The sequence below is a fragment of the Lepidochelys kempii genome, chromosome 2 (genome assembly GCF_965140265.1).
Source record: "Lepidochelys kempii isolate rLepKem1 chromosome 2, rLepKem1.hap2, whole genome shotgun sequence".
In the NCBI taxonomy this organism is placed as follows: Eukaryota; Metazoa; Chordata; order Testudines; family Cheloniidae; genus Lepidochelys; species Lepidochelys kempii.
This window is the reverse complement of record NC_133257.1, coordinates 18,378,708-18,404,930: the sequence shown is the minus strand read 5'-3', so window position 1 is coordinate 18,404,930 and position 26,223 is coordinate 18,378,708. Positions and strand designations below refer to the sequence as shown.

Below are 26,223 nucleotides of genomic sequence, written 5' to 3'. Positions count from 1 at the left end.
CTATTTCTGCTGTGAGAAAGTTTAAATGATTTGCTTGGAGCAGTTCGGGAGAAGATCTTTAGTCAGCTATTATTCAATTCTATATTCTTTTATTGCCCTCATCAACAAAACAGCTGAGCACCTTCAGGAATGCATAAAGCAAGGTGACTAACATCTTACCATTAACTTGGGTTTGAATAGAGACTGGGAGTGGCTGGGTCATTACACATATTGAATCTATTCCCCCCCCCTCCATGTTAAATATCCTTACACCTTCTTGTCAACTGTCTAAATGGACCATCTTGATTATCACAACAAAAGTTTTTTTCTCCTGCTGATAACAGCTCATCTTAATTAATTAGCCTCTTACAGTTTGTATGGCAACTTCCACCTTCTCTGTATGTGTATATATACACATATATCTATATGTATGTATGTATATGTATCTATCCATTCTATGGATCCAATTCTATGTAGCCCAAGAAAGCTTATGCTCTAATAAATTTGTTAGTCGCTAAGGTGCCACAAGTACTCCTGTTCTTTTTGTGACATGTGGTTCATTCTCTCTCATCCTGTCTAGAGGGGGAGAATTGTATGCGCTGTGGAGAGAGTTGTTTTGGAAGACTGTTTTATCTTTCTCATGCTTTTTAAAAAAATGTTGCTTTTTTAAAATATATTGCTGTGTGTTTATGTTTCAAAGAGCACGGTAAAAGAAGTGCACTGTGCACTTAAAGCAGAAGGTGGCAAGGTATCTGATGGCCCTCTGTTCTGGTGAAAGTTTATTTCACAGTCTGGGACTAGCCATGAGAAATCTCTGTCTCCTGCACAGAGCTTAAGGTGATCTTTTACATATCCTGGGCTCAGGGCACTAAGTGGTTTTTAAACACAAATAGAGACTTTGAAGGATAGGTTAACATGTGCTCACAGTAGTTTGTCTTGCTAAGTAAGTGTACTGTAGCATTTTGTACTAGCAGGAGTTCTAAGGGCCAAAGGTTTCACTCCTAGGTATAATGCATTGCAGTAATCCAGATGAGAAGGGCAAAAACATATATAACCAAGGCTGGGTCATTGTCAGACAGGATGGGTGGGATGTAGTTTCCTAGATAACCAGAAGCACTACTTGTGGATGCTGCAAGGAGAGAGCTTACCACCAAAGAGAAATCTAAAAGCACTCAAGAACTACAGATTGAGTTGACCAATTATGGGTGTTTATCTTCAATCAAAGGAGCCTGTACCATGACTGAAGACTCCTCAAAGTCCCTTCCTCTTCCCACCAGCATAAACTTCATCCTTCTCAGTTTCAGCCAGGTCTTCTTCATCCATGAATGGATCTCATCCAAGCACTGAGCCATCTTGCTAGTAGTGGCACAGTCACAGACGGTAAAGGATAATTAGAGCCTATCATCTGAATATTGCTACCACTTGAGTCCATGTCATTTTACCAGTTAATCTAGTGGCTGCATGCAGATGTTGAACAGGACCAGAAGAAAACCTGATCCTTTTGGGATTCTACAAGTGAGAGGTCTAGAGACAAAGGTGCAGTCTCCTATTTCTACTCTTCAGGCATGAAAGGACTTAAAACTATTTTAGAGCCTTCTCCCGACTCCTTTCTCAGACAAGACAATATCATCTCCAAAGTTCAAGGGAAGGATGAGAACAGATGTCTACCCTCCATCCACTGAAAGCAGGAGATCATCCATCAGTGCCATCAAAGATGTTTTCATCCCATAGCCTGACCTGAATTCAAATTATGCTGGGCCTAGGATATTGCCTTTAATCAGAAGAGCTTGTAGTTAGTCCTGGGCTAGCTTCTCCATGAGCTTGCTCAGGAACAGAAGATTTTTTTATTGGGCACCAGTTGGAACAGATGTATCCAGGGTGGGTTTCTTCAGTGTTGGTCAGACTACTGCACTCTGGAAAAAAATGGAAGGGAAGATTACTTCCCTGAATGAGGAAATGGCTGTTTCAGTTAGGAGTGGCACCAGCTGCTTATGACTCTCTTTCATCAGCCAGGAAGGGCATGATTCACAAGACTTGGGTTGAGATTCTTTAGAAGCATCCAATACTTCTTGAGAAGCAAATGTATTTAAACTCTGAGAATATAGCTACACTAACTTGTTGTGTGTGGGGGTTTTCTGTTTTTGTTTTTAAAGAATACAGAATCTTTAAGAGTCTAGTCCTGTAAGTCTAATGTTCTCCTTCCAACAGTGTTTAATATTTTCCTCATTTGCAATTGTGGTAATGACACGTTACTAAGCTCCTCTTCTGTCTTTTTGTATTACTTACTCCTGAGTGAATTCTGTGACAAAAAATTAAAATTCTGTGCATAATATTATAAAATTCTGCAAAATTCTACAAATTCTGCTCATTGGGAGGTTCAAGGTGCAGGGATAATGGGCCTCTGCAGGAGGATCCAGGTAAAGGTGGTTGGGGCTCAGTGGTGGCTTCGGGTGCTGGGGGACTGGGTCTTTGTGGGGGTGCAGGGAGCTCATCAGGGTGGTCCAGGTGCGGGAGATGGTGGGGCTTGTTGGGGTGGGGGTTCAAGTGCGGGGGGTAGTTTGGGTACATGGAGGCTCCAGCTATGGGGGTTCGGGGGATGTCCGTACAGTAACCCCTCCCCACATGGCTGAGGAGCAATGGAGGCAGGAAGCGGGGTCGGGGGAGAGGGAGAAGGGCTGTGCAGAGCTTCCTGCAGCCAGGTGAGCTTTCTGGGGTGGGTTTGACCCAGCCCCAGCTGCTCCTTGCAGGGGAAGAAGAAATCCCATCCTCCCCAGACTAGCCAGAACTAGAAGCAGAGCCCAACGTATGATAGGAGCCACTGGCCAGGGAGTCCTCTGCTCCCCGCCACGGTGATTTACCATTCTGCCAGCTGTTCCAGATGCCCAAAACAGCGCATCCGCGCTGCTGGTGGGGACGCGTGACTGCTCTGTCGGCTTCCCTTTGCTAACCTGTCAGAAGTCATTTTTCTGCGGGGAAGCAAAGAAATCCGTGGGGGACGAGATACTGGCATGCGTGCAGTGGTGCAGAATTCCCTCAGGAGTAATTACTTTAAGCCTCCAATACTGGTTTGTTCAACATTTCTTTATTAGATTCCCATCCTTATGGCTTTAAAAAAAACCCCACACATTACAGACACACATCCCAAAATTAATTTTCCTTAGTGGGAGAGAGAGGGCTATAAATGTCAACAGGAATTATGTTTATTTCAGGTAGTAGTATGAGTATCATTCTCTCCAAGTTGTAAATTTTGTCTGACAGTATTTGAATTACAAAAAATAAAAAAATTACCATTTAATTTCAGATATAAATTTGAAATCTTTGGGTGCTGCAAAATACTATTTTTCTGTTGACTTCCACACTTTACTTTTAAAACCATGAATTTCACCACAATCCATGTGCATTATCCCATGATGCATGAATCATCTTAAACACTAAAAATACTTGGCAGAAAGCCTCAAAAGAATTACACTTCCGAACCCTTTAAAAAAATCTGCTAAGTACTAAGTTCCACTACAACCATAAGAGAAAACCAAATGTCTTTTCTTAAACTCAGATCAAAATTATGAAATTGCTCATGATCTTTTAACTGTATTTTGTAAATAAGATTTTACAGTGTATGTTTATAATTAATTTATATACCATTGTCCTACTTAGTGCAAATACAAAAATTAATGTTATCAGATGCCCAAAGTTTTCAGTCATGATGTTGTGGGTTCACAAATAGTAAAATATGTTTTTAATAAGGCTAAATCTGTTCTAAAAGTTTACTCTTTTAATCAAATATCTTGGCATAAAAACCAAATAAATCATTATGCAATAATAAAATGCATATTTTTAATGTAAAAGTTATTCTGTAAATATGCACAGGAGATCTCAGCTAGGGAGGAGTATTAGCTGACTCAATCCTGGCCTAATGAAGCTCAAATGTGTCACAGGGTTTGTTCTGGGGGGTCAAGGAAGAATAAGGGAACCATAGAAGTCAGACAACAAAAAGACCCAGTAATTCATTCTGTTCCTCTCCTTGCCAATGCAGGATTTCTCCCTACAGTATATTTCTTAGTACTTTGTTCAATCTACTTTTTAAAAAGGTGGTGGTAATGGCTACTCAGAACCATACCACACAGGTGTTGGTATCAAGCTTTAGATCAGACAATTACCTTTACCTGGGCAAAAGGATATATGCTTCCCCTCCCCCTCCCAGTTAGAAAGGGGAAGTGAGGAAGGAAAAGGCTGGTTATCCCAGAATGAATGCAGGGGAGAGGCCTCAGGATTCTGACAACACACAAGTGCACGTGAGACTATTTTCCAGTAAGGTAAAGTGAATGCCACTATCAGCAGTAAGTAAGAAAGAAAAGAAAACCCTAACATATGAAATTCACGTACTAAATAAGGATATTTAATAATCTTTACCATAAAGTACATCTACAATATGTCCCGCCTAACTTTAAAATGAACTAGAAAATTATTCAAGCTGTGAAAATCTGAACATATTTCCATCCAGACATTTCCACTAATTTTTTAGTCCATCCAGAAGTTCTACAGGACATATTATAGATGTACTTTATGGTAAAGAAAAATTTAAAATACATGAAAAACTGACACACATTCAGAAGATACAAGATACAATTCTACAAGAACTTACAACCCTATTTATTTTTAAACCTCCCTCCCTCCTTCATCCTCTTGCCAAGTATACTATTTCCCTCCATGATATCATATTTTATCTCACTATTGGTTTGATCTTAAACATTTATGTGAGTAATTGTACTGGTTGTCTCAATGGAACTTTGCTTAAACGGGATTATTCAGATGAGTAAAGTGATGTATGTACATGTTTGTAGCATTGGACCCCTAGATAAGATCCTTACCAATGATCAGGGCTTTAAACCATGCACACGTGGCACCATATACAAATGATAAAGAAGTAATTCTGCACTTCTGTTTCAATGGAAAGACTATAAGGAAAAGGGAATGTCAGATTCACCATAGCATGCCACAAAATTCATATAAGTCCCTACCTAACCCATCCATTGAGTAAAATACCATTTTATTTATTTAAAGATTACCAAGGTGCTAAAACATTTGAACAAGCTCGGCTTTCACAGTGCATACAACAATCTTGATAACAGTCCGAAAGCTGGAAGTAGAAACAGCGAATATGCATAAATGATTTTAACTTCAATAATCGTCTGTTTTATTAATCTCCACAAGGCAATGCATGTTTTTGTACTGAACAATGTAATCAACAATGAAACTAAAGTTTATTTGTGAAGATTAAGGAAACAGACTGAAGTGCGTTATGTACCCAATTCTTGATACAGTACATAAAAAAATAGCCTTCCTGCACTGTGTGGAAAAAACAATGGGTTTACTGAATGTGTACTGGGATAGTAAATCTCTTCAGTGAAGTCCAGCACTCTGGTGCAGTGATAAAGAGAGACAATAAAGTCAGGGCGACCTGATATACATGAAGGAAGCCCTTCTGAATATCTGACTCCCTGTATCTAATGGCAAAATGTTATTTTATAGCAAGATAGAGTATAATACATCAATTTTGTTTGCAGAGTTGTTAGAGCCGTGTTGGTTCTCAATATGCCAACCTCTTCATGGGCCATCTTGGGGGAAAATTTCTGAAAAAATACATCAGTGTTTTCATCCTCTGGACAGACTACTCAGATTTCAACCACAACTTCAATAACTACCACCTATCCATCAAACTCTCTCTAAAACACTCCCCCATGAACAATCAGATTCAACAATGAAACTGTACAGACAACTATATACAAGAAACCCACGGATCACCATACTTACCTCAACAGATCCAGTACCCACATCAGACACACCAAGAAATCTGTTATCTACAGCCAGGCACTCAGATACCACAGAATATGCTCCAAGGAAAAAGTCCAAGATACACATCTTAACACACTTAAAACCACATTCACCAAACAAGGACACTCCACCAGAGAAGGAGATTGGGTCCTACATGTCTATTACAACATGTCATGTACCTCATCCAGTGCACTAAACACCCCAACAACAACTATGTGGGTGACAGTCACTCTTGAATGAAATCACACAGAATAATGACAAAAATGCCCACATCACCCATAGATGAACACTTTTTCACAAAAGGATCACTCTGTATCTGACCTCTCAATCCTCGTCCTCATAGGAGCTTAAATTCATCACTTTGCTAGACATGAAAAATCATGGACTCAATAGAGACACTGGTTTTATGTCTCATTATAACCATCTGTAACTCACTAAACCTCTTTTGTCCCATGACAGCAGAGGTGTTAATTGCCCACTTCATCCTGAACGGTCTCTTGCAACCCGTGTTAACTCCTTATGCTAAACAATCTGTTCCACCTTGAATTTAGTCTGTTTACCTATCCCAGACCTGAAAAAGAGCTCTGAGTAGTTCAAAAGCTTGTCTCATTCACCAACAAAGTTGGTCCAATAAAAGATATTCCCTCACCTACCTTGTCTCTCTTATATTACTTCAAAACTTTCAACTATCAATGTTTTTCCAAAAGCAAGTATCCACTCTTAACTTTAATGTGCCTTTCAGAAACAGTGTGGGTATCTGTGACTTTACAGAGGATATTCACTTTATGGAGCTATAATTATAGGCTAGATTTTTCTTTTTCTAAAGTATAGTATTCTTGAGAGATCTTCCCTTCCAGACAATAAAGAAGATGAAAGGTCTCTCAACAATAAACTACACTTTACAAGAGGAAAATACCAAACAAGCAGCAATCTATCCTATATATCAATTTGTTCCACTTCATGTTTCTTTGTGGGTATATTTTTAAATGTAATGAGAATTACTTCTCTAGTTCTACTTAAATTTGTACAGGGGTCTATCTATATCAAATTTCTCTGTAGATATGTCGGACAAAAAAAATCTTGGGTCTTTTTTTTTTTAAATGAACATAAAGAATTAGGAATGTTCATCTGCAGGACTGTAGGACACAAATAATGAAAAGAAGGAGGAAGTGAGAAGGGTAGAACAGTTGAAGAGTTGAAACAGGTATTACTATTTTCTTTCTGAGCATTTCCATGATCCATCTATGAACACTGGGAGAAGGGAAGAGAAGAGATGCACCAAAAAAAAAAAAAAAAAAAGAGGAAGTAACTAAGTCAAGGAAAAGCAGCACTGATCCAACTCATTTTGAAAGATGTTTCGTCAGCTAGTACTCACTGCTCTAACCCCTTTTCCTAGTTCTCACTTTTCTCCTCCACTGTCGCACAAAAAGCTCCTTGTTGGCTGGTGGCATGATGAGATTAAAACATCTGTCTCATTCTCTTCCTCAGTGGGAATGTGAAATAAATACATTAGATAATTCCACATTTTACTACTTTCCAGTCCCTCTTAAAATTATTTTCTTGCTGCAATACAATTTAAAATATCTTCACATTTTTCAGCCAAACGTTTGGTCACTTTTTGTGACACACACATCCATCAAAAATTGAGATGAGAACTGCAAGAATTAGTTTGTTGCATACAGATGCACGCACCACTGAACAATTTTCCTTTGTAAATTATGTTGCATTCTTGCTTAAGACTCTCTATAAATTAATGAAGATTAGCCATTCAATTAAATTAATAGGAAAAGGCTATTGAAAACTTACACTATTAGTTATGATTGAATTCAATGCCACTAAAATTCAACCGAGTGTTATTGGAAAACTATCTTAAAAGATTTCCCACTGACTTCAGGTACCATCTTCAGTGAGACAAAAGACAGCTTCCAACTCACAAATCCAATCTGACTATTCCAGAAGTACCTAACAAGTTGGAGGGGCAACTGCAAAAAGCTTCGCAAAAAGGTTGGTGTGACGTGAAAACTGACCTGAATTCTTTTAATAACAGAAAAAAATCTCCTGCCTTTAATGTTTCAACAGTAAAGAGGATTTGTGACACACACAAACATTTGAGCTCTTCTTTCTCAGAACCCTTCAGAATCTGATATGAATCATAGAATCATAGAATATCCGGGTTGGAAGGGACCTCAGGAGGTCATCTAGTCCAACCCCCTGCTCAAAAGCAGGACCCATACCCAATTAAATCATCCCAGCCAGGGCTTTGTCAAGCCTGACCTTAAAAACTTCTAAGGAAGGAGATTCCACCACCTCCCTAGGCAACACATTCCAGTGTTTCACCACCCTCCTAGTGAAAAAGTTTTTCCTAATATCCAACCTAAACCTCCCCCACTGCAACTTGAGACCATTACTCCTTGTCCTGTCCTCTTCCACCACTGAGAATAGTCTAGAACCATCCTCTCTGGAACTACCTCTCAGGTAGTTGAAAGCAGCTATCAAATCCCCCCTCATTCTTCTCGTCTGCAGACTAAACAATCCCAGTTCCCTCAGCCTCTCCTCATAACTCATGTGTTCCAGACCCCTAATCATTTTTGTTGCCCTTCGCTGGACTCTCTCCAATTTATCCACATCCTTCTTGTAGTGTGGGGCCCAAAACCAGACACCCTACTCCAGATGAGGCCTCACCAATGTCGAATAGAGGGGGATGATCACGTCCCTCGATCTGCTCGCTATGCCCCTACTTATACATCCCAAAATGCCATTGGCCTTCTTGGCAACAAGGGCACACTGCTGGCTCATATCCAGCTTCTCGTCCACTGTCACCCCTAGGTCCTTTTCCGCACAACTGCTGCCTAGCCATTCGGTCCCTAGTCTATAGCTGTGCATTGGGTTCTTCTGTCCTAAGTGCAGGACCCTGCACTTATCCTTATTGAACCTCATCGGATTTCTTTTGGCCCAATCCTCCAATTTGTCTAGGTCCCTCTGTATCCTATCCCTGCCCTCCAGCATATCTACCACTCCTCCCAGTTTAGTATCATCCGCAAATTTGCTGAGAGTGCAATCCACACCATCCTCCAGATCATTTATGAAGATATTGAACAAAACTGACCCCAGGACCGACCCCTGGGACACTCCACTTGACACCAGCTGCCAACTAGACATGGAGCCATTGATCACTACCCTTTGAGCCCCACAATCTAGCCAACTTTCTACCCACCTTATAGTGCATTCATCCAGCCCATACTTCCTTAACTTGCTGACAAGAATACTGTGGGAGACCGTGTCAAAAGCTTTGCTAAAGTCAAGATACAATACATCCACTGCTTTCCCTTCATCCACAGAACCAGTAATCTCATCATAGAAGGCGATTAGATTAGTCAGGCATGACCTTCCCTTGGTGAATCCATGCTGACTGTTCCTGATCACTTTCCTCTCATGTAAGTGCTTCAGGATTGATCCTTTGAGGACCTGCTCCATGATTTTTCCGGGGACTGAAGTGAGGCTTACTGGCCTGTAGTTCCCAGGATCCTCCTTCTTCCCTTTTTTAAAGATTGGCACTACATTAGCCTTTTTCCAGTCATCCGGGACTTCTCCCGTTCGCCACGAGTTTTCAAAGATAATGGCCAATGGCTCTGCAATCACAGCCGCCAGTTCCTTTAGCACTCTCGGATGCAACTCGTCCGGCCCCATGGACTTGTGCACGTCCAGTTTTTCTAAATAGTCCCTAACCACCTCTTTCTCCACAGAGGGCTGGCCATCTATTCCCCATGTTGTGATGCCCAGCGCAGCAGTCTGGGAGCTGACCTTGTTCGTGAAGACAGAGGCAAAAAAAGCATTGAGTACATTAGCTTTTTCCACATTCTCCGTCACTAGGTTGCCTCCCTCATTCAGTAAGGGGCCCACACTTTCCTTGGCTTTCTTCTTGTTGCCAACATACCTGAAGAAACCCTTCTTGTTACTCTTAACATCTCTCGCTAGCTGCAGCTCCAGGTGCGATTTGGCCCTCCTAATTTCATTCCTACATGCCCGAGCAATATTTTTATACTCTTCCCTGGTCATATGTCCAACCTTCCACTTCTTGTAAGCTTCCTTTTTATGCTTAAGATCTGCTAGGATTTCACCGTTAAGCCAAACTGGTCGCCTGCCATACTTACTATTCTTTCGACACATCGGGATGGTTTGTGCCTGTAACCTCGACAGGGATTCCTTGAAATACAGCCAGCTCTCCTGGACTCCTTTCCCCTTCATGTTAGTCCCCCAGGGTATCCTACCCATCCGCTCCCTGAGGGAGTCGAAGTCTGCTTTCCTGAAGTCCAGGGTCTGTATCCTGCTGCTTACCTTTCTTCCCTGTGTCAGGATCCTGAACTCAACCAACTCATGGTCACTGCCTCCCAGATTCCCATCCACTTTTGCTTCCCCTACTAATTCTTCCCCGTTTGTGAGCAGCAGGTCAAGAAAAGCTCCCCCCCAGTTGGCTCCTCTAGCACTTGCACCAGGAAATTGTCCTTTACGCTTTCCAAAAACTTCCTGGATTGTCTATGCACCGCTGTACTGCTCTCCCAGCAGATATCAGGAAAATTAAAGTCACCCATGAGAACCAGGGCATGCGATCTAGTAGCTTCCGCGAGCTGCCGGAAGAAAGCCTCATCCACCTCATCCCCCTGGTCCGGTGGTCTATAGCAGACTCCCACCACTACATCACTCCTGTTGCTCACACTTCTAAACTTAATCCAGAGACACTCAGGTTTTTCTGCAGTATTGTACCGGAGCTCTGAGCAGTCATACTGCTCCCTTACATACAGTGCTACTCCCCCACCTTTTCTGCCCTGCCTGTCCTTTCTGAACAGTTTATAACCATCCATGACAGTACTCCAGTCATGTGAGTTATCCCACCAAGTCTCTGTTATTCCAATCACGTCATAATTCCTTGACATCACCAGGACCTCCAGTTCTCCCTGCTTGTTTCCAAGGCTTTGTGCATTCATATATAAGCACTTGAGATAACCTGCTATCGCCCCTCATTCTCAGTATGAGGCAGGAGCCCTCCCCTCACAGACATTCCTGCCTGTGCTTCCTCCCGGTATCCCGCTTTCCCACTTACCTCAGGGCTTTGGTCTCCTTCCCCCGGTGAACCTAGTTTAAAGCCCTCCTCACTAGGTTAGCCAGTCTGCTCGCAAAGATGCTCTTCCCTCTCTTCGTAAGGTGGAGCCTGTCTCTGCCCAGCACTCCTCCTTCATGGAACACCATCCCATGGTCAAAGAATCCAAAGCCTTCTCTCCAACACCACCTGCGTAGCCATTCATTGACTTCCACTATTCGACGGTCCCTACCCAGGCCTTTTCCTTCCACGGGGAGGATGGACGAGACCACCACCTGCGCCTCAAACTCCTTTATCCTTCTTCCCAGAGCCACGTAGTCCGCAGTGATCCGCTCAAGGTCATTCTTGGCAGTATCATTGGTGCCCACGTGGAGAAGCAGGAAGGGGTAGCGATCCGAGTGCTTGATGAGTCTCGGCAGTCTCTCCGTCACATTGCGAATCTTAGCCCCCGGCAAGCAGCAGACTTCTCGGTTTTCCCGGTCAGGGCGGCAGATAGATGACTCAGTCCCCTGGAGTAGAGAGTCCCCGACCACCACCACCCGCCTCCTTCTCTTGGGAGTGGTGGTCGGGGACTCTCTACTCCGGGGGACTACACTCCCCTGAATGTCATTGTTCATATATCATTACAGGCAAAACAATAATGTAACTGTCACTTTCTGGAAAGCATATATTGGACAGGCACTGTTACTGCCCCAATGTAATTTTATTTGCCTCCACCCCTAGCCAGGTTTGATTTTTCAGAAGAGTTTATGAGGTAAGTGAGAGTTATTAACCTGATTTATTAACCTCATATGCCCCTTATAAAGAAAATATCAAATAAATCCTCTAAGCCCCCCAAATGTATTATTTGTTATTAAGAGTTATTAACCTGATTTATTAACCTCATGTGCCCGTTATAAAGAAAATATAAAATAAATCCTCTAAGCCCCCCAAATGTAGCTAGTGGCCTCCCCCTGCAATATAAAAATATTATCCATCTCCTTCTTGAACTGATGTATGACAAGAGGTTCCATTGCTATCTTTAGTATCTTGTGTGGAAAAATTCTATTTGAATGAGATCTCAAGAGACAAACTGATCTGAACTACTATTACTATCAATCTCTAATCCCTTTGTTTTCACATTTTTTTTCCTTTGGAGGACGCAATATATTTAATACTATATGCACTACTCACTTCCTTTATTTCCCCTCCAACCTGTATAAGCCAACTCTTCCATAGTGGAGAGACAAGGTGGGTGAGGTAACATCTTTTATTGGACCAACTCCTGTTGGTGAAAGAGACACGCTTTTAGAGAAGCTTTTAAGCTTGTCTCTTTCACCAACAGACGCTGGCCAATAAAAGATTATTACCTCACCCACCTTGTCTCTCTAATATCCTGAGACCAACATGCATACAACGCTTCCTTATGTTTATTAACTATAGTCTGAATTAATTGCCTTCTGCATTCTGTTTTCGCTATAAGTGATCCCAACTGCACAACATTCTGAAGAGGGAATTACAATATTGTTTCATACTTTATATGAAGAAAGAATTAAAGATGCTTTCACCAATCTGTTCCTTGGAACATAATTTCTGACTACTACAATTTTATGTATATTCTTTTAACTTTTTCCTGATCGGTAATGGGTTTCATTTTGAGACTTTGCTATTTATTCTTGGTCCTTACTTATTAATATTTATTTAAGTGTTTTCATTATACGTTCCTTCCCTATAATGAACTGTCAGATCAATTTAGACACTTGTAAGCAAATAGTTTTCAAAAATGACTTTGGTTCTTCCAACATACTGCCTGCCCCTTCATCATTAGACTTTAGAAGTTACTGAAAATGGTATAATTTTCCAAATAATTTCCAGGGTGTACAAAAGAAAGAGAAGTGAGCTTCATATTTGACTTGGCTACAAACAAGCTTTTTAATTTTCAATTGTAACATTATTGTTTAAAAAGGCTCCTAACTAATGTTATATCACTTACTGAGTCATTTAAACAGTTCACATAACATGCCATGGTTACCGGCTTTGAAGACATTGAAACCAGTTTTATTTCAAAGCCCGGGGCAAATGGCAACTGGAGGCTAACGGTGCAATTCATGTACATTTCACAGGAGGCAGTAAATGTTTGACAGTTCTTAAAAGCTAGTCAGTTTTGAAAGTCAATCAGCATGTAGTTGTTTAAAGACCTCTTTAGAGTCAAATATGCGACTTTGCAGGCCCAGAGCACCTTTACAAATCTAATCTTCAGTAAAAGTAAATGCACTTGTGTCAAACAATGCATGTGGCAAAAGATAGTTATATACACTCTAAACTTGCATAAGGTGTTTAGTTGGCTTAACAATCTATTGGCAAAATGTTTATCCAAATCAACTGAAGAGCTATGGGAGCGAGGGAGGGGAGGATGCGTGTGTTGTGGGGTTGGAATGATGGGTGGGGGAGAGAAATGGGGAGAAGCACAAAGTAATATACATTGCCATTAAAAAACCTTACAACTACCAAATACAGTCAACTACCAACACAGAACAACAACTTTATCTTTTTTTTAAAACCTGTAACTCCAAGAAGCTGCTCTAAAGGGCAAGACATTTGCTAAGCTGAACATGACTGCCAAGGTATACAAATTGTGCTTTCCTGAACTTCAATATTTTCAACAAGGGTAATTCCATCTGAATAAGATGGCAAATGACCAAGAGCCTGATTCTGCTCCCTTAGATATCCAGGGACAAAACTCCTATTGATTTCAATAGATATAGGTAGAAGCTGGCCCTAATAAGGCGCACACTATCCAAATAAATATTTGTGTTGATTGTTGACAATTTGTTATATTTAATACCTATTTAAGTTTACCAACTTTATTAAGAATACCTACACACATACTAATAAAATTCATTAATGGAGATTTTGTAAAGTACAGACCTCAAAAGGGTCAAAATTTCATGACATAGTTGCATTCTAGCCATTCATCTAGGTTCTTATATTGGTGCCCATTATCGCTGTATCCAAGTTCCTCCTAAGGGGCAAAAAATGGCAAATCTCCCCTTCTGGTCCCCCGCTGCTGACAAGATGCACAGTGTTTTCGTTTTCTGTACATTATTATTTAATACAGGAGAGTGAGAGTGATGGTGTAAGGTTACTAATGTTGTAAAACTTGGGCAAAAGGGTAGGTTTTGCATTTTAGTTCTGATGGCGAGGAAGTTAATGGTCATTCTCATTCATGTGGTTATAATCTTGATCCAGGGTTCAGTCTCCTGATGTAACAGGTCTCTTCTGGTCAACAGCTTTGCTGTCCCAGTGGAATACACCTATGGTAGCACAGAATGAGAAAAAGTCTCTCTCTCTCCCCTGCCCCCTACCTCCCCAGGAAGGCAGGATCAGTTCAGTAGGGAGCTTTGGGGGGTTGGGGAGAAATCAGGATGACATCCTTGAAATACATGGTTTCCTATGAGGTGTCAGGGGGGCAGAGGTGTACTTGTATTATGGAATAGGCAGGCATCACCTACTCTTTAAGTAATATGCAATGAACAGCAAAGCAAACTTTGTAAACATTATTTAATAGAATGGTCTAGATTCTCACAAAAGACCCAAATCACTTACCTTGCCCAGAATTATATATTGCTTTTACGGACTTTTTCACTTTCTGTAGTGCAGTTCTGTCTTGATCCAATGCCTGTAATAAAAGAAAGACTGTCAAAAAAGACCACCTCCATTTAGCTTGTTATTGAATAGCATCAGCCAGTTTCATAATATTTCTTAGTAAACAGTGAATAATTTCAGGGTCTGGAAGCACTACAGATGCACTGTGCTCAGCCCTCTGGGAAGGTCTTAGGTCACTCAACCCCTTCAAGTCAATTAAAGAGCTAAATTAAACAGCTCTGAAGGGAGACTTATCCTACAGAGGTGAATGGTTGTGAGAGACCTAAAGGACAGCTATAAGTTGATTAAAGCTTTGTAAAAGAACTCTGTCAACTTGAAAGATAGTCAATTTAAAAAAGTAAATTAAAAGTCATTTAGGTATTACAGCCACCTGAGTTCCCTGCCAATTTCTATGGTTTTAGCCATTTCACTATTACTGACACAAACAAAACTGACTATTCAGAGGAAACAGTGAAATTGTCATTCAGTAATTTTGGAGGTTAGTTGTTGTGATATTAGGTACAACATTTTTAGATACAGTTCTGACTTTTAAGGCTGACTGTGTTCCTCTTAAAAATAAATTGGATACAGAGTGATAAATTTAAAGAAAAAACAAAACAAAACTAAGAACCTGATTTTGTAAACACACACAAGTCCATTATTTAAGTGGAAAGAACAGGAGTACTTGTGGCACCTTAGCGACTAACACATTTATTAGAGCATAAGCTTTCGTGGGCTACAGCCCACTTCATCGGATGCATAGAATGGAACATATAGTAAGAAGATATATAGATATATAGATATATATAGATATATGTACACATACAGAGAAGGTGGAAGTTGCCATACAAACTGTAAGAGGCTAATTAATTAAGATGAACTATTATCTGCAGGAGAAAAAGCTTTTGTAGTGATAATCAAGATGGCCCATTTAGACAGTTGACAAGAAGGTGTTAACTTAAGGAAATAGATTCAATATGTGTAATGACCCAGCCACTCCCAGTCTCTATTCAAAGTTAATGGTATCATAGTATCTAGTAATGAAGTGGGCTCTAGCCCACGAAAGCTTATGCTCTAATAAATTTGTTAGTCTCTAGGGTGCCACAAGTACTCCTATTTTTTTTGCAGATACAGACTAACATGGCTGCTACTCTGAAACCAGTATTTAAGTTGAACAATCCATAAGAGTATTATTACTCAAGTAAATAACTGTTTTCAGGTTTGGTCCCTAGATTTGGAACACAGAAGCCTCTATAGACTGCAATACTTTCAAGGAACAAATCAGTCAATTTTTTTGACTAAACTCCTGGCCCAGTTATTTTAACCTCGTAGAACTCCCCATGAACCCATTCACAACCTATTGAAAAGAATGAAACAAGTTAATAAACCTTCAGAAAGAACTTTTGTGTGAAAGCTCCAAATTAAAATAAAGTCAAAGAAATAAAAAGCCAGCCTAGTTTGTGGAGTAAGAAATTTTAAAGTCCCACTAGAGCTTCTTAAGACATTCTAGGCCCATTCCCTTGTAAATTTAGGTATTGAACACACTAAGCACTTTACTACATATGTTTGCTTACATAACTCATCGTTCATAACTGAGAGAACAGATACACAATAGAAGTGTTTAAATTGATTATTTTGGACCACTAAAGACAAAGGGAACAACTTAATATCAATGACTATGGTGTTAGGTTTATATTTATAAATGTTCAGTTAATACCTTGCATTTTTGCAATGCGCTTGGATTCAGATTGTTACCTAAAATGTAAGTGGCTCAATTTTGACAAAGCAAAATTGTTATAGTTAAAAGATATATAATACCAATAATAAAAGAGAATATATAACAATATTTTATGGATTAGTATCCAATTCAGAGCACATTCTGTACTCGACTGAACAATAAATTATTAGCATTTCAAATATAGTTAATTTTTGACAAACCACAGAATCAGCAACACTATCTCTTTTTATACTGTTCTTTCTTTTCATTTCAATTATTAAATATCAGAACAATGGATACAAATATAATTTTACATATACACAATCTTTTCTTTAGTTACAGTGAGGAATATTTTATGTTATCATGCCTAATACTAGGATGGAAACGAAAAATATTTAAAATTGTAAAACTGAAAAATACCAACACTAAGAATGTTTTATTGTTGTACTCGGAAGATCTGATGATGGTACAAGGTGTGTAGTAGCTGACCTCTGCTGCCCCCTCAATGGCAACCAAAACTGCATTACTATTCCATACACCATAAACCACCTCAACAAGTACTTATCTTGAATGTCTATTTAAGCTCTAATTAGTTTCAGCTAGGATGATGAGGGCTACTCAGAAAAGATAGTGTAATTCTTCACTTATCTAGCTGCTTTTTAGTTTAGCTTTGGAATTTCAGCATTAAAGGGGTTTTTGTTTTGTTTTGTTTTGTGTTGCAAAATACAACTGTTGATGTGTGAATTAGGAGATGTTTCAGTGATAAAGCTTGTGCAGAGATCTGATAATAATTAACCAAACAAGACACTCAGGAAGAAATTCAAAGCTCTAAGAAAACTTCTGTGTGTTCATGAAGGGAAGTTTAATTTGGAAATAGATAAAAGAAAATTTGACCTTCAGAGTGAAACCTAATTGAATCTTGTCTAGTTTTCAATTCATTGGAGTGGGTTTACATTATTAATGGAGTACCATCACTGAGCACAGCACATATAGATGATGACATCTCTGGCCTCAAGGAGTTTATGAGATTAAATTAGACTGACAACGCAGGTCAGTTTTGTACATTTATACTTTAAAGTATTATCTCTATTTGAACAAATCCTGTCTAGTTCAAAATATATCATATATATCAATTCAGGACAGAATGTTTGTACAATGCTTTACACAGTGGGACCCGAATTTTAACTGAGGTTTCTGGGTGTTACAGCAACAATTATCATACCTTCCTCCACTTAATAATTTCAAAACAGAGGCACTTTTGTCCCCAAATATGTTAAACTCTTACATTTGATGTGTTAATACTTTATTACACTATATTTTGCTTCCAAGGAAGTAGTTATAAATAGCAGAGCACAATTATGTTGCATCCAAGTTTCAAATTAATTTTTATTCGTAAGTATTGTCTTTGGAAGGGGTTCAAATGGAAAGGAGCAGCTTTGTATTCCCCTACTAGTCCAAAGTATGTGTGTGCATATATATTTAAAAAAAATCATTCCAAGCAAACGTATTTAGATGTAAGCAGATATAGCTATTTTACAGACAGAAAATTATTAAAATATTTTTATTCTATAAAATAGAAAGTTCAGAAATATAAAATTCCAACAAGAGCTTCACCTGGGTAGATTCATAAAAGCTGTATTCCCATAGTTGGAGATTAGTAATTTTATGGCATTCTGAGTGCTTTTGAAATGGGTGTGTAAAAATTTGTAGATTGTTGTATTTAAAGAACTACTGTAGGAGGTCAAATAGAAAACATTATAATCCTGAATATTACATTATAAGTCTATAATTTGGTACCCTGGAACTAAAGTTCAAACCAACAGACGCTCCCACAAACAGTGTTATTCATCTAAAATGGATTTAAACTCATAATAAAATAATTACAGGCAAACGCAGTACTTAATTGCAACTGAACGAATAGAAATATTGAAACTACATCTAGATCTTGAAAATGGCATCTCAATCTCTTTGACAGATATTTAAGACATTCTCTTAGGAGAAATAATGTATTAATTGAACTAAAACAAGTGTCATTGGTACACTGTTTCTGTGGATTAACCAATGTTAATTTGGCACATTTTATGCGTTTTTCCATGCAAAACTTCTATCTTTCAGGGTCCACCTGAATTTTATATGTGCATAGCACTTTAGCAAGTGGATACATTTTACACTAACTGATATTGATTCTTCTGAAGGATAAATGATCTCTACTGCTCCCTTTTTTTTAAACCACTATCTTGTGTGAGATCACTTTTGTTGTCTTTCACGAGAACACTGCCAGACGACAAATAATCAGAGCTGTGAGAAAAGCAACTTGTCCCATCAAATGAGGATAGAAGACTCAAACCAAGCACCTTTTACTACAGATTATTATTAATCCTATGGTAAAAAACTATGTTACGATTTAGATTGCTTGGTGGTATGTCACCCCTTTGCAGAATGTGGAGTTAAGCAAATTTCGAACTACTGAAAACAAGGAAATGCACAATTAAGGCTGTTCATGCAACCTACGCAATTCTGCACAGAAAAGATTAATACTCCACCCTGAAGGTATGCATGCACCTCTTCTCCTTCCTCATAGACACAAGAGGGTGTAAAATACAGATGTCTCGTATAACAATCAAAGCTCTGTAATACCCCTCAAAGTAATCCATAGATGTCACAAATACCCTTGTACAAAGCAGAACTACCTACTGCCTCCACCATTCAGTACAGATACATCTGATCCAGATCACACTCACTTTACCTGGAGTGCATGCAGATAATAAATGTTTAGACTGCTCTCATATACACAGCTCACTACTACAATACCCTTTGCAATAAAACCCTTTGTATCCTGTTAATTATAAAATGTATATGGGGCTTCTATTTTGGAAGGTTTATGAATTTCATTTTCCAGGGTTTATTTTTAGCAATTTTCATGTTCTATGCGGGGAGGGGGGCAGGCCTGTCTCTCTCTTTGATACTGTAATGTGAAGATATTTTTTCAGGTACTTACCAAAATTCTTGCCTAAATAGGATCTACTTTATTTTTTGTTATATGGCATTATATGTATAAAAATGACTTACATGTGAGTTTAACTTTTTTCTCCTTGTTACTGAACCCATGGTTTAGTGTTTTGTGTGTTTGTCCCTTGTGCACTTTAACGTAGTAAGAGCATTTATGTTAAGCGGACTAGAAAAGTATAATGTACTAAAATCTCATTTCGTGGGCAAGTTAGTGATAGAAAGGTAAGGAAGATGTCATTTGATTTATAAAAATCTACAGAATCATAATTTCAATGGTGTTCTCCTCTGTGGCTTCGCAGGGGGGACTCGCCCCACACCAGCTGCAGGACCAACAGTTGCTGGAAATGTTGATAATAGAACATCATCAGAAATGGGTCAAGATGGGTATAATTTGAAAGCTCTTTCTGCCGCAAACACAATGGTGCCAAACATTAAAAAAACTAGTACAGTATAAAAATATATATTTGAGAAAATGTTCAAAAATCATCATTTTTTCAATTAGACTTTAACATTGCATACATAAAAGAAGACACTCATCTTTGGTAATGCTAGGAAAGTTAGCCTTTACATGTGGGACTGAAAACATTTATTCAAAATCATCGTCTGTGTCCTCTCAGAGCACCATTCCTAGACAATGTTGTCAACACTAATCCTTGTCCATGCCACACTCACACTTCTCTGTGCAAGGAAGGCTGCCAGCCAAACATCTGGAAGGTTCTGAGCATTTGGTCATTGCACATGAGCATTTGATTTGGAGAAGGATTGATTCAGGAATGCATGATATTTCAGATATAACTAGTGTGATCAGTCCCTTCTCCAAGACCCATCCATGCCTGATCGGTGAGTGTAGTTTTGGACGCGCTCAATTATCCTGGAGCCATTCCATTACTTAATAATTTGCCCTCTAGATAGCAGGTATAAATATACCCCTTGTCAGTGGCAATTTTTCTCTGTCTGCTTCTCAGGAAACATCCCCCAATGTAGCTCTACAAGTATCACAAAGATGGTCTTCAAATGGCAAACGCAGTATATGAATGCCTCCAGTGCATTTATAAACTCATCAGTGACTTTCTCAGCCATTCCTAACATCTTCAGAGCAAGGAGAGTGTCTCTGGATGCTGAATCAAATGCCTTCCAATAAGATAAATTAAATTAGTCTTTTCAGTCAACCTTCCAGTAGTGTCACATACTGAAAGGACATACAACCTGGCAACGAACTGGCTTTTAATGTTCCGAGTGATAGGAACACATCTCTGAGGGATATACTGTGATTCTGTTCACCAGCAGCAGGCACAAAAACAGAATTGTGCGGAAGTATTGGATAGCATCTCACAGACAGCACTATAATATGTGTGTCTTGTGCAAAAATCCAGAGTTTAGCAGTACATTTCTCTGTGGTATTGATGGCATGCCAGGTAATTTTAGTGTCAGCCTTCTCATGGGAACTACATGGAAACTGCACTGAACAGTGTAAAGCACCAGCTTCAGTATGCCATGCAATAAATAATTTTTTTGAGTAATTCTTCGCATGCTGGAGTATTTTTCCTGCAAGGTATGCCATAAACTTGCCCTTCATGTGAGTATGAGACAGTTGCTTCTTCATTGCAATGCTGGAGATGTTCACGAAGTCAATGATTTTGTATTGCACACATGCAATACCACTGAATCTTTTCTTTCTGGTAATGTTTTTAATTGGTTTATCTGCATACATGTCGAACACGGGGTGAACTTCATTACTGGTTCAGTATTCTCTCTGTAGCCTCATAATGAAGTGTCAGCCAAATCTCGGCAGATGTTAACAGTTTCTGGTTTGTCGAGAGCTTGTACCTCAGTCATACCATCTACAATTGCTACACCGAAAGGCCTGTGCTAGCAAAAGGTACCAGTCACATTGTCAGTAGATGCTGGCTTAGGAAGACCATGCAAGTTGTGCGTTAGTATGCTTTTTACCCAGAACATATACACCGTTCCCTCTCATTCAAACATCAATTGTGCTACCATGGAGAACTTGTACTTTCCCAAAGTCTCATGTAAATCAGTATCATGCTGAGATCTGGACATGACCAAGAGATGAGCAAACAATGACCTGTCAGCGATTAGCTCTGTAATAGTCCCTGCCATCTTCATTCTCTCCTCTTTGTATTTGGGCACAACTTTAGTCTATTCTTCTTGATTGGAGCTTATAGACTGATGGAGCCTTGGATAATACAAGTCATGAATCTGAGTATCCATTCAACTGATATCTTTAACTATCTCATCACTGAAGATGCCTTTCATCATGATATTAATGAGCTCCAGTCTATCATATGCAAATCGTTTGCCAGTGAAAGTAAGCTCATCCTGTAGCTTTGAATTTGACCCTTCTGGCATTTAACAACACCTAATGAACCTAGATCATGGGGTTCTCACACAAATTTTTTGGTGGCCTCAGAGTGCGACCCTGAACCATTCACTATGTATCCAGCCCTCCCCCCACCCACTGCAAAGAGAGAATCCATCTCCCTGAAGTCTTCACTTCCTGTTATTCAAACGTTTCTATTGCCATTACTTCCCCCCTCCTATCAGCCAACTCAAAAGCAGTGCCTGCAGCAAAGGACAACTATGTTACAGTGGAATGGTGTTCCTAGTCACTTTTTGGAGTAGCTGGAGGGTGGAGTTTGTGGCATGGCTGGTGAGAAAAAATCATAAACAAGGTTTGTGTTCCAAAATATTGAAAGTTTTATATTTTAGAGAAAAATCTTAAGAATGCTGTCCAATAGATAAACCCCAGCTAAAAGAAACAGTGAGTTTTTAATAGATTCTAAAGCCAGAAGGAACCATTATAATCATCTAGTCTGACCTCCTGTATAACACAGGCCTCAGAACTTCCCCAAAATAATTCCTATTTCATATTTTTAGAAAAACATTCAATCTTGATTTTAAAATAGTCAGTGATGGAGAATCTACCACAACCCTTGGTAAGTGGCCCTAATGGTTAATTTCTCTCACTGTTAAAAATTTACACCTTATTTCCATTCTGAATTTGTTTAGCTTCAACTTCCAGCCAGTGGATCGTGTTATACCAGTTTCTGGTAGATTGAAGAGCCCAATATCAAATATTTGTTCCCTGTGTAGGTACTTATAGACTGTAATCAAACTACCTCTTAACTCCTCTGTTTTAAGCTAAATAGATTGAGTTTCTCAAATCTACAACTATAAGGCATATTTCTAATCTTTTAATCATACTCATGGCTCTTCTCAGAACCCTCTCCAATTTATCAACATCATTCTTGAATTGTGACTACCAGTAGTGGACAGAGTATTCGAGCAATGGTTGCATCAGTGCCATATACACAGATAAAACAATATCTGTACTCCTTTTCTACTCAAGATTCCCGTGTTTATGCAGCCTTGGATTGCATTAGATTACACCTTTTGGCCAAAGTGTTGCATTGTGAGCTCATGTTCATCTGTTTCAACACCATGACCCCAAAATCTTTTTCAGAGTCACTGATTCTTCCCCAACCATGTAAGTATGGCTATATTTTTTGCTTCTAGATGTACATATTTATATTTACCCATATTAAAACCCATATTGTTTGCTTACAACAGCTTACCAAATGATCCAGATCACTCCTTATCAGTGATTTGTCCTCTTCATTATTTGCCACTCCCCCAATTTTTGGGTCATCTGAAAACTTTATCAGTAATTATTTTGTTTTCTTCGAGGTCATTAATAAAATGTCAAATAGCACAGGGCCAAGAACTGATCTCTATGAGACCCCACTGGAAACCCATCTGTTTGATGATGATTCTCTGTTTACAATTACATTTTGAGACCTATCAGTTAGCCAGCTATTAATACATTTAATGTATGCAATGTTAATCTTCCTTTTTTTATATCAAAATGTCATCCTGTATGACGTCAGCTGCCTTCCAGAAATCTAAGTACATTATATCAACACTATTAATTTTGTCAACCTAACTTGTAATCTCATTAAAAAGAAAAAGGTATCAAGTTAGTTTGACAGGATCTATTTTTGATAAACCCATGCTGATTAGCATTAATCATATTATCCTCCTTTAATTCTTTATTAATCGAGTGCCTTATCAGACACTCCATTATCTTGTCCAGGATTGCTGTCAGACCTATAATTATCCAGGCCACCCCTTTTTAAATATTGGCACAATATTAGCTTTCTTCCAGGCTTCTGGGGTATTCATTACTCAAAGATTTGTTGAAAATCAACACTGACAGTCCAGCGAGCTCCTCAGCCAGCTCTTTTAAAACTTTTGGATACAAGTTATCCAGACCAGCGGATTTGAAAATGTCTACCTTGACTAGCTACCGTTTAATATCCTAAACAGATACTAGTTGAATGGAAAGAGTGTTATCACGTGATATGACACCATCTGTTTTTTCCCCCAAATAGAGAACAGAAATATTTCTTAAACACTTCTGTCTTTTCTGCATTATTATTTATAATTCTACCATTCCCATTTATTAATGGACCAATACCATTGTTAAGCTTCCTTTTGTGCCTAACATACTTCAAAAACTCTTTATTGTCAGAGCTTGTATTGTTTCTATTCCATATTCACATATTCCAGTGAGCCTTGAACCCTTCCATTTCCCTATTAATGTTCTTCTAATATTTATTAATTGGTTTACATATTGTCACTGCAGCAATTATTCACTCAGCCAAATCAGAGCAAACTATCACAGCTCTTGAATATAAATCTCTGATATTGTATGAGGTTTACACCAGGAATAAGGCCCATTTCATTTCCACCTGAGTAAACCATGATAATGTGCAGTAGGTCACAACCTCTTAAATCACCAGTTAGACACTGTAGAATCAGCAATACTTGATGCCAATGCAAGCCACCTTTCCCTACCCAAATTAGCCTGTAGTCAGCAATACCCCTGTTAAGATGTGCTCCTTGATTTCCCACAAACTTCGGCAACTTTGTAATCCCGAAACTGACCAGAATCTACACGTTGGCAACCCTGGTAACACATGTATTCATTTCTCCGAGCGGTCAAGGTACCTGCAATGTCAGTTCCAAACCTCCACACTGTGTGTCCTGAGAAACACCACCTTAATCTGCCCCCAGAACAAGAAGTAGGCATTTGTCCCTCTCCCACCAATCCCAAGAGTTACTAAAATACAGATTTTCTTAACCAACCAATCCAAGATTTGCCTATCACCTGAGCTAATTTCTCATCTTCACTGCAGACATAACCCCTGTTCCTGTCCCCTGGTCCTGACCCCCTCTCTGCACCCACAAAATCCTCTGCCTCCATAGAATCATAGAATATCAGGGTTGGAAGGGACCCCAGAAGGTCATCTAGTAAAAAAGGGAAGCATCAGAGAAGGGGGTGAGCTTACGAAAGGGTAGAGAGAGGAAAAGAGGTTAGAATCATAGAATCATAGAATATCAGGGTTGGAAGGGACCCCAGAAGGTCATCTAGTCCAACCCCCTGCTTCAAGCAGGACCAATTCCCAGTTAAATCATCCCAGCCAGGGCTTTGTCAAGCCTGACCTTAAAAACCTCTAAGGAAGGAGATTCTACCACCTCCCTAGGTAACGCATTCCAGTGTTTCACCACCCTCTTAGTGAAAAAGTTTTTCCTAATATCCAATCTAAACCTCCCCCACTGCAACTTGAGACCATTACTCCTCGTTCTGTCATCTGCTACCATTGAGAACAGTCTAGAGCCATCCTCTTTGGAACCCCCTTTCAGGTAGTTGAAAGCAGCTATCAAATCCCCCCTCATTCTTCTCTTCTGCAGGCTAAACAATCCCAGCTCCCTCAGCCTCTCCTCATAACTCATGTGTTCCAGTCCCCTAATCATTTTTGTTGCCCTTCGCTGGACTCTCTCCAATTTATCCACATCCTTCTTGAAGTGTGGGGCCCAAAACTGGACACAGTACTCCAGATGAGGCCTCACCAATGTCGAATAGAGGGGAACGATCACGTCCCTCGATCTGCTCGCTATGCCCCTACTTATACATCCCAAAATGCCATTGGCCTTCTTGGCAACAAGGGCACACTGCTGACTCATATCCAGCTTCTCGTCCACTGTCACCCCTAGGTCCTTTTCCGCACAACTGCTGCCTAGCCATTCGGTCCCTAGTCTGTAGCTGTGCATTGGGTTCTTCCGTCCTAAGTGCAGGATCCTGCACTTATCCTTATTGAACCTCATCAGATTCCTTTTGGCCCAATCTTCCAATTGGTCTAGGTCCTTCTGTATCCTATCCCTCCCCTCCAGCGTATCTACCACTCCTCCCAGTTTAGTATCATCCGCAAATTTGCTGAGAGTGCAATCCACACCATCCTCCAGATCATTTATGAAGATATTGAATAAAACCGGCCCCAGGACCGACCCTTGGGGCACTCCACTTGATCCCGGCTGCCAACTAGACATGGAGCCATTGATCACTACCCGTTGAGCCCGACAATCTAGCCAGTTCCTTCCCACCCAATATAACCAAAATGTTAGTTAAATTGGCTGCTGACTATTCTGTGTGTTCATAAATTAAATATGTTATATTATAACAGAGGCAACTTGTAGCAAGCAACATGAGTTATTAAATCTTTACTGCACAGCTGTACTAAGGTTCAGACTAGAAACATCAGTGGTGGAGTATTCACTGGGGAAATGCTGTCGACACATTCCCTCAAACTACACTGGCAAGCTTAAAATGGCTATATAGAAACTCTCTCACTATTTTTTTTATTGGCATACGTGTAGTGTAATCCTTCCAGACTTCACATCTATGTAAGTGAAGTGAACACGTTCTTAAATACTGTCCACAATTGCAGTTCCCCAAAGATTTAAGTGGTGCTATGCATTACTTTGGGTAAAACTTGACTTGCTGCAGCCCCAAAACCTCTTCCCTTATTCTCCCATTCTTCTGCCCCCTAACACACCCTCTTTCTTCTCCCAGGAAGCATTCATATGTCTAATTTTTCCCTCAAAT

At 39.6% G+C, this 26,223-nt stretch overlaps 1 protein-coding gene across 2 annotated transcripts in view; it reads right to left on the bottom strand.

The window, feature by feature from the left end:
- ASAP1 (ArfGAP with SH3 domain, ankyrin repeat and PH domain 1) overlaps nucleotides 1-26,223 on the bottom strand; it is a 329,105-nt gene that overhangs the window by 184,454 nt on the left and 118,428 nt on the right. For both annotated transcript variants that reach the window (XM_073330123.1, XM_073330124.1), the window contains exon 4: nucleotides 14,492-14,564. In XM_073330123.1, coding sequence (XP_073186224.1) covers nucleotides 14,492-14,564 — 73 coding nt within the window. The remainder of the gene's footprint in view (nucleotides 1-14,491; nucleotides 14,565-26,223) is intronic.